The sequence below is a fragment of the Limulus polyphemus genome, unplaced genomic scaffold (genome assembly GCF_000517525.1).
Source record: "Limulus polyphemus unplaced genomic scaffold, Limulus_polyphemus-2.1.2 Scaffold107, whole genome shotgun sequence".
NCBI lineage: Eukaryota > Metazoa > Arthropoda > Merostomata > Xiphosura > Limulidae > Limulus > Limulus polyphemus.
In genome coordinates this window covers 266861-277165 of record NW_013665717.1, presented here as the reverse complement: position 1 = coordinate 277165, position 10305 = coordinate 266861, and the positions used below count along the sequence as shown (strand labels likewise).

At 32.3% G+C, this 10305-nt stretch overlaps 1 protein-coding gene across 1 annotated transcript in view; it reads left to right on the top strand.

Annotated features, from left to right (window-relative positions):
• LOC106470728 (proto-oncogene tyrosine-protein kinase receptor Ret-like) overlaps nt 1–10271 on the top strand; it is a 58420-nt gene extending 48149 nt beyond the window's left edge. Inside the window, exons 17-21 of the mRNA XM_013931295.2 lie at nt 981–1021; nt 3797–3893; nt 4524–4623; nt 7850–7949; nt 8642–10271. Coding sequence (XP_013786749.2) covers nt 981–1021; nt 3797–3893; nt 4524–4623; nt 7850–7949; nt 8642–8751 — 448 coding nt within the window. The 3' untranslated portion in view covers nt 8752–10271. The remainder of the gene's footprint in view (nt 1–980; nt 1022–3796; nt 3894–4523; nt 4624–7849; nt 7950–8641) is intronic.
• The last annotated feature ends 34 nt before the right edge of the window (nt 10272–10305 follow it).

The window sequence follows — 10305 nt, the reverse complement described above, 5'->3', positions numbered from 1 at the left end:
AATCGTTTTAATATAACTTACTCAAACATCTATATACAACAAATAAAGAAATGTGCGTTAGTCAATGAAAGGGAGAAATTGAGATATAGATATACACGTCGATAAATAGATAGATAATTACAAACTAAAACAGAGAAATAGACAGATTATGTGAATTAAAATTTTTGGAAAAACAAACAATATTACAATTCTATATCTCAATTTCTCCCTTTCATTGACTAACGCACATTTCTTTATTTGTTGTATATAGATGTTTGAGTAAGTTATATTAAAACGATTTGGAATATGCAAGTTAGCAAGGCATGTGACAATCAAAGTTGACATAAAGTCGTCATAGAACGAAATCTATCAGAATTACATCCTCCCATTGTTTGACATTTTATAGTTAGTTTGATGCCACCAAGAATTAATCGTTTTTGTGGGCCTCTTCCGACTCAAAATATTCACACACTTAAATCACAAGCATTGTTGAAATCGGGAATGTAGAAGAATTTCTAACCCGGAGATATCTCTTGAACTAAATGACATTGGAAAACAATGAAGAGAACCAGGACCACACAGAAGAAGACTCTCGGCGTCTATTAAACAGGTGAGCGTCCTCAAATACAAATCCCGGTGGGAAAAGCAGTCCATGTACCCCAGGCAACAATGCACAACATAATCAAGAATAACGAGGATCTCCGACTGGAAAATCGAAAAACTTGTGGTGCACACAAATTGCTTCCACGGCATATTCCTTCATCAGTCGCGTACTTCAAGCAGCTGGAGAATGAAAGGATCCTTCAAAATTGTTTTAATAAAACGTACTCAACTTCTATATGTATACAGACACATTTTATTTTTGCAACCACAGGGTTATGGTTGGTCGCTAGGAGCGCTGATATACAAGTTTATGTTTGTTAACTTATATATGTATATAGATACGTCAGTGCCTATGTCTGTATATATAGTATATATATCTTCCTTTTTCTTATTTTCAGCTGGTCATTTGGAGTGGTTCTTTGGGAAATCGTTACCTTAGGTATGCTGATTAAACAATACATATATTCCGAATTAATGAATTATAGAAAAGTTAGTTTGTAAACAACGTTCTAACTTTGAAGTACTTCACCTATTAACCACGAAACTACCAAGATAGCGACTAATCTCAGCGACGATTAAGGTTTATTTTTGAAGCCACAGGGTTATAGTTGGTCGCTAGGGGGCGCTGGTATACAAGTTTATGTTTGTTAAGTTATTTTTTATTCGAATCTCTTATATTATTATGGATATTCCAAAAGGATAGGCAATATGAAACAATGGCAAACTTAAAACATAAAATTACAAAAATAAAATAGTCAATAAACAGTCATATGGAAAAAAATAGCACAATATATTTAAAAGCTTTTGACATAAAATACTTCACAAAGTTAAGATATAGATAGCATGCTACTGGGCCACATTGCCTCCGCATTGTTTTTCAGATTTTCGTGCGAAAGGTATTACAAGACTTTAAGACTAACAACGGATATATAGTTCACAAGGAAATTTGTCAGCACATATCGTTATTGTATTCGAATAACTGCCCACAGGCTTGCCCTCTATGACTTCACCATCTCTATTTACTCAACAGCGATCTTCCTTACAAAATGGGTCAATTTTATTGTTTTGTGCTTAACATTTTTCTCTACTCTACAGCTTATCCATTGCCTTTTATTGAACTTTACCAAAATAACCATTACTTCCCTTTTCTAGTAGTGGCGGGATCGAATCCCGTCACTTGACGTGCTCGCCCGATAACCGTGTAAGGTAATCACATTGCTCGTTGGTTAAAAATAGTACACGAGTTGAAGGTTGGTGGTGTTGACTAGCTGCCTTTATTCTAGTTTATCATTACAAATATTAGGGACGGCTAGCGCATATAACCCTCGAATAGCTTTGCGCGAAATTTAATAAACAAACACACAAGCCTTCTTGTAAAGCTTCCGGCACGGCCTTTTAAACTTTTCATTCGGAGCCTTGGGTGATTTGTTTCTTTGTAGGCAGTCATGAATGAAGTGTTCTGTTTGTCCATAATTATGTCAAATTCTGTTTCCAGTATAATGTTTTTGTGTTGCCATGCTTTGAATGCATCTCAACTCTGAGTAACATTCTTTATGATATGGAATACTTGAATTTTCAAGGCTAATCGCTGTACCTTGTATACGGCTTTCTCCCATTCCGAAGGCGAGTCAAACTTAAGCTTTTCAGGTGATTACGTAGTCTCGGAGGTATGTTGTATCAGCAATATTCATAGATTTCAAACCCATAACAAATTGAACTCCTTCTACGAAAGGGGGCCGAAGGTCGCCTGGAGGAGTCACCTGTTTTAACCACTTGTACCACCATACAGTAGTGTGTTTTTTTTTGTCTGTTAGTCAGTCAATAGACACTAATATGACGTCGCATAAGGGACGCTTAACGTTGCAACTTGTACTGCCTTGAAGTCAGTAAAACGTGCGCATGCCATGAATCACGAGAAGAATTGTGCACTCTGTAAGCTACAACAGAGCATGGCATATGAACTTCAAAGTCAAGAAATAAAAATATTTGTTGCTCTTAATTTTGGTTTTATTTAATCTTGAAACAGAACACTTTCAGGGACCCCCGCGGAAATACCTCTAGTAATTAGCTTGATAAGCATGTCTTCAATTTGAATGACGTAATTCACCCATCATTGAGCCCAAAACCGTCAGAGCTCTTTAGGCAGACAAATAAGCACACAATTCAGCATCTCTCAGCAAGATCTGACAGGGCTTCTTTTTATGAATCGTTCTAAAAATAACACGAAAGAGCAGCTAGTAATGACTTGTATTTATTCTGGATCATTCTGAAGGCATGAAATATGGAAGGCTTTATGTTGATAACTATATCCGTTCATATTAGATCTACTATGCTTCCCGTAGTCATTTCCTATTGCAATACGTTGATTGTTATTGGCCGGGAAGGTATATGTGTTCTTCTGAATTATGCATCTCCATAGCTGGTTGCAACCTGTTATATAGGATGTTGCTAAACTTGTGTTGAATACATTTCTGGTGAACATTACTATGAACGCTGAAGTATTCCATGTAATTTACCAGGGTGGCATAGTTATGGCAATTGGCATAAATTAATGGTATGAAGGTGGTTTGATTTTTATACTGTTTATTCCTGTAGTGACTTATAGTTCTTTACCCAACGAAGTTTAGGTGTAACTTGTTTGTTTCTTTCATAAATGCATTCAAGAATATTTCGCTCGTTCGACTGTACATTGAAGTTGCAAGTAAAACGTTTGTTTGTAGTTAAGTGCAAAACTACACAATGGGCTACCTATGCTGTGCCTACCACTGGTATCAAAATCCGGTTTCTAGCATTATCAGTCCACAAACTTACTGATGTGCCGCTGGGAGTCGCAAGTGAAGAAGTGTCATACGTTAACAGCAAATTAGAACCTAGTTGTATGAAATAGGTCATTGGTATTTATTTGGTGTTTAAAGCTAAAAAGCCAGTTACAATTTTTAACATATACAATATAACTCAAGTTTGTTTTCATTTTCAAACTTTTCTATACATTTTTGCTATTATCTTAAAAGCTTATTTTCTTATTACCACTATTTTACCAGTACTTTACGGTCTTCTCTCCAATCGTATCTAGAAGTCCAATTTTTACATCTTATTTAATAACACTTATTTCCTATAACATCTAATTGTATGCTCAAATTCTTTTGGTCTAGATTAATACTCATGTTTACTATCATACCTCTTCATGAATGCACCATAACATGTTTATCTCTAGGAGCAAGTCCTTACCCAGGTGTAGAACTAGAACGGTTGTACAACCTTCTTAAGTCTGGTTACAGAATGGAAAAACCAAAAACCTGTTCAGATCAACTGTAAGTAGCACTGTTTTCCTGGTTATTCATCTTGAGAAATAAAATATTAAAGGACAAAATTTGTTCATTAAACTTCTTATATATTATATTATATTTGCTTGTCAGTAAATATAAATATATAGACACTACTAGTTCCTGTATGTAACTAGTAATCACGATCCTTTAAATCAAACTTCTAGAAGTAGTCTTCAAGCACTTAGTTTTTCAAAACATAAAGCAGTGCTTCCATCTTTACAACTTCAGATTGTATTATTTAATGTTCAAAATAATATGGAAAATGTCAATTAAAATAATTTCTGCATATTCTTAATCTGTTGGTTGCTTCTCGTATCTGCATCATTTGTAAATATCGTATAAAACAATGATCTAGATTACTGGTGAAAAATCTTTGCAGAATCAAGTATATTTACTAATGACTTAAACATAAATCCGCTTAATATCTGTTTATTAGATGTTTCTCAATAAATTATATATTATAAAATATTATCTTTAACTACTCACAAAATAATTCCTTGAGAAAAATCCACAATTCAGGAGTTGTTATGAAGAAATAATTTTTTAAACAGTAAATATTCTAATTACATATTACCTTAATGTCTTTCCTTTAAAGACTGCTTTTATAACGTACAGGTATCACATCATGATAATGTGTTGGAGAGAGAATCCATACAATCGACCATCTTTCAAGGACCTTGTTCACAGATTCGACATTATGTTACAAGAAACTGCGGTTAGTGCTTTCTTTGTTTCTGTAGTAACGAAACAGATCCTCAGCTTTAGAAAGACAGTTTTTTTACAGACATTTTTATTCAAAGACTTTGTTTTTACTTGCAAGCTTTAATACTATTCACATGAACTGGTAAATGCAAGTGAATAATAATGGCATTCAAACATGATTTCAGAAATCGGTAAAAATGGAGCTTCGATTAGTCAGTTCTCATATATTTTGTACATCTGTATTATTAATTTCATTGTAATTTTATCTTATACTTTATGTTTTGTTTTATTTTTCATAACACGGCGCATAGATGGAAAACATTCATACGCTCTATTTCACACATCATTTATATGTCATGAATTATACCTTATGGTATACTTTGTCTGGATTATTACTTCTTTTCAAAAATGAAAGTTGTCCTTCAATTTAAACAAAGTAGAAGAAAATTGTAGCTTTCTGTGTGCAAATATTGAACTACGAAAAAAAGATATCATATGGTTCACACTGAACGAGAGCGAATAATTTAGAAGGACTGCAGTCAAATGAGAGTATCCACACCAGCAGTGAGCCACGTCACTTTTACATGTTTGTTTGTTCGAAGTTGAGCACAGATCTACGCAAAGGGCTGTCTGTGCTCTGCCCATCACAGGTATCGAAACCGGGTTTCTAGAGTTGTGCCACTGGGAGATTCGTTTTTAAAAATTTTCGCTTCGCTAAAATAGAATCTATTCCTATTTCTTTTCTCGTTGCACAGCTCGAACGAAATTGACCAATCAAAATAACTGTAATAATTAAGATAGTTACTAAGTAGCGTTTAACAACAACAACATAATAATAATAATGTTACGCTTTAAAATACATTCAAAACATTATACACAAAAGGGATCAAAGAAGTAATTTGTACAGAAACACAACCAAAATTGCAGTAAGTTGAATACATAACAATAAAATTATTTGACTTTTTAGTTTGTTGAAAATATTAGTTCAACTATAGGTTAATACTGTAGCGGAGATCAGAGCTCTTGTTATCAGAACACGCTTCCCTCCCATTGGCACGGCTGTAAAGTCTGAAGGCTTAGTAATGCTAAAAACAGAGTTTCGATACCCCCTGGTGTGCACTGCATAGATAGCCTATTGTGTAGCTTTGAGCTTAATTACAGACATATAAACAAACAGAATCAAAACAAAACCTATTTTGCAATGGAACAGTCCATCTTTAGTATGTCCAACAGGAATGCATTAAAATCCAGTCTTTAGGAAAGTTTCCAATTTGCGTCTGGTGTGGATTGACATTCGGCGACATTGTTCACGTCCAGTGTTAATGAAGTGGAACAGTTTGGATTTTGGGTAATTGCATAAAGCAACAACCAAACACTTGTTAGAAAAATACTCTATTATTTAGAGCCTTATCGGAATATCCTAGCCAAATTAGTATTAGTTATAAAGCCCAATAAAAACCTGCTTTAATTTTGGCTCAGATAAAAAACTGTTTAACAAGCAAATAATATATACTGTAAATTTGTTTCTGGTTACCATTTCCTTGTTTGTTTTTTTTTCAAATTTCGAAAAAATATATAATTCAGATAAAAATATTTGCAAATGAAAACGATAATCTTAATATGGTCAAATTATAATTTCACTGCTTAAAATTTTACTTGTTGGATGTTACACACAATTTTTATATAGTAAACCCGGCAATTTGACTATAGCTAGAGAGAAATTAACACATTCATAATTCGTGTGGAATTGAAGCTCTTAAGCTATAACTGTATTAAGTAAATTAAAAAAAATCTAAATGCTACGATTTTACACTTATATACAAAATGATAATTTTTGCATGTTATAATTTTGTTTCTTAGTAGTAAGAAAGATACGGACTACAAAATTTAGTAAACATGATTCTACTATAAGGAAAACTCATCTAACAGGTATTTGTATGCATTGATTGCAGTTCCTTGTTTTTAACGTTATTTTTGTAATATTTTTCAATATCTTTCAGTAAACAAAATTTGTTTATACATTAATCTCTACTCTGTTTTGAACATACGTTTTTGTCACATAAAAGACACAAAAGGCATTCATTACTTAACTAATTATTTGTCTTCGATGTCTTGAATGATATATCAAGCGCTTGTTTTGTCAAATAAAATATTTTGCTTTTATTTTTCAATATCATCCAGTTAAAGAAAATGTTTTCGTAAACATGTTAACATTACATTAAACTGCTCTGTTTTGAACATGCGTTTTTGTTGCTTGCAAGGCAGAAAAAGCATTCATTTGTTAACAGATTATGTGGCAGCGATGTCTCGAATGGTATGTCAAGCGTTTGTTTTGTCAAATATAATATTTTTGTTTCTTTAAAAGTAAGACGAACACGAACAATAAGATGCAGCTATTGAAGTAAAAACGACTATGTTGTTTACATGTAGTTCAGTAATTTTCCTCTTTTGATTTTAAAAGGGTATATAACACAAATAAATAAGACACACTTCACTGATTTGTTACGCCCCTATTCCTAACAATACATACTATTCAAAAGCGTTTTGGAACCACACAGCATTCAGGCACAGTAGTAATTAAAATTATAAGTCAAGTATTTGTGACTGAAAAAGTGGAAGGTTAACTGAACGAAGAAAGAAAATAGTAGGGTACGAGCTCATCCAAAATCAAAAGTGTGTTAAAATATAATGATCATCTTCAATTAAGTAAAACGTGTGATAAACATTTAATGACCATCCTCAGATAGACAAAAAGTGTGTTCAAACTGTAATGGTCTCCCTCAGTTAAGTAAAACATATGTTAAAAATGTAATGGTTTCCCTCAATTAAGTAGAACGTGTTAAAATGTGATGGTCTTCCTAAATTAAGTAGAACGGGTTAGAAATGTAATGGTCTCCATTAATTAAGTAAAACATATGTTAAAATGTAATGGTTTCCCTCAATTAAGTAGAACGTGTTAAAATGTGATGGTCTTCCTCAATTAAGTAAGACGGGTTAGAAATGTAATGGTCACCATTAATTAAGTAAAACATATGTTAAAAATGTAATGGTTTCCTTCAATTAAGTAGAACGTGTTAAAAATGTGATGGTCTTCCTAAATTAAGTAGAACGGGTTAGAAATGTAATGGTCTCCATTAATTAAGTAAAACATTTGTTAACATGTAATGGTCTCCCTAAACGTGTGTTAAAATGTAATAGTTTCATTCAGTAAAGATAATATTTTATGATTTATTCTTCAGGAATACTTGGACCTCAGTCCTATACAGAATAATGATGCTCACATTTGGACAGGTGATGAAAACTTGCTAATTGAGGTGGAATCTGGTGCAGAGAAATCAGGTAATGTTCATTCTAAGATCACACTAAAAAAAAAACAGTTTAGTGTAAATCATTTAACCAAAAATGAAACAGGTATGTACACGGTGTTTTAAGTTTTGGTATTCTAAAATATATTCTTTCGATTCGTCCCATCATTCACGAAACATTTTCAATGTACAAAAATGAGAATTAAGTTGTCTTTACTTCCCAAGTTCATAACATCTGCCTTTACTCTACTTGCATGAGCACTGAAACAACTGACGTCTTTCCCTCCTCTAATTAAAAGTTTGTAGCTGCAAATATGACAATTAGCAATCAAGTCAGCTCAAAGTGAAATAAATGAACTTACAAATCAAACATTTCTGAGTAGAAAAAAAAAACAGGTTAAGTACAAATGAAAACAGAACACCACTGTACATAAGTAATCAAAGCGTTCGATCACTGTTTGGTCATTCCTGTATATGATATATTGGAATTTTGCTATTTTAGATTTTCAGTTTTGTACGTATCATTCTTGCATAACATATATTGACAAAATATCTTTGGATATTTTCAATTCTGTATGCATCATTCTTGTATGAGAAAAATCTTGGACATTTTCGATTTTCAATTTTATATGCGTTATTCCTGTATAAGATATACTGCTGAAAAATTATCGTAAGTTTTCACTTCAAATGAACTCCTAATTGTACTTTTGTTTCCCCGATATCCAGAAGAACTGGTTTGTCCAACTCCAAGCCAAGATTCCGACTGTATACAACTCATCTCTGAAAATCTCAAGGAAACTATTCCTGCAGATATTGTTTCTGATGCAACAGTATAAACATATAGTTTCATTGTTGTCAGGTTATTATACTGGTATCCATAGCGAATAAAGGTGAACGAGAATGTTTGATTTTCAGTTGAGAGAAGAATCATAATTTCATGGAAAGAAACAATATGTTGATATCTGTTGTGATGGTGAGTTTATTAGACTGGAAGCTAAATGTAATAGGTAATAATTTTCTTATTTTAAATTGATTATGGGAAAACCCGCTATACGGTCAGAGAGCCTTATGGGATATCGCATAAACTCTAGAATCACCTTGAGAAGTAAAACTAGTTTTTCTCGCTATGTATTTGGACAACGTTTAAGCTTCGTTGAAACTCATGTTTATCTATTGGTTTCATAAAGCTTTTGTTAATGTGTGTGTGTGTGAAGATGTATTAATACAGTAAGATCATCACAAAAATTAAGAACTCTGATCACCCAATCAGATTCATTATGGGAAAACATGTAAATTGAATCAGTTGGTTAGAAAAATAAATTTTTGGTTAACAGAGATTCATGATGCTTACAAAATCTAGAAAAAAAATAGGGCAAATGAATAAATAAATTACATTTCAAGAAATTCAATAACCAAAGGTCTTTCGAAAGGTAGGCCTTTCTTTATCAGGGATTTGTTGTTGTAGTTAGAAAAAAAGTTTAGACACATTAGAACGCAAAATAACTTTACGTTTAAAAAATATTACTTTAAACGTGTGATAGCGTGCACAGTAGAGCCAAGCATGTGCATACTTATAGAAATAATAAAGATTTAAGTTCTTAAACCAAAGAAAATGAAACTGGATTAAGAAAAACATAACGTAAGACTATTTTTGTCCACTGTTAGATCCCTGTATTTATTGGTTAAAAACAGAAGAAATGTTCGTGATATCTGTATTGTTACAAAACAATGGCCAGAAATCACGTCGTTATAACCACACCGAGATAGATCTATTGATGCATACAAAATTATTTATTCGGTCTTTTCTTTACTTAAGTTCGTAACAGTTACTAGGTTTTAGTGTTTCGTCACAAATCAGAGAAGAATTTGTTCAACAACGTGTGAAATGAATCAAGGGGATATCTCTTCATTAAAATCAATATATTCTGTTTTACTTTTCTTCCTTTAACTTTCACAAATAAAAGAAAGTTTTCAAATTCCGATCTATTGAAAGTTGAACTCCTATTTCCGCTTTTTTATGCATTTATTATGTGTAGTATAGTTATGTCCGGCTTATAACGTCGGTAGATCGCTTAAAGTAGATTTGATATCTTTATACATATAATAAAGGTTATCTTCAAAAAGTTAAAACATCATTTGTATATCTCGCAATGCTTTTGTGCTTATTAAACCAATCATTCATTTGACAGTAATTAAAAGAAGATTAATGATTAATAATTGTTTAAATAAATACCTATATTTAATGTTGGCGTTCTTAATGGTGTTTATTTATAAAACCTTTGTTATTATCCTTGTATATATATGACAAACGAACGTTGTACAGGTGATTGAAAGCTATGTTTGTATATATAGTGAAGCTATGTGGAATAAATATTATCTTGGAAAATATT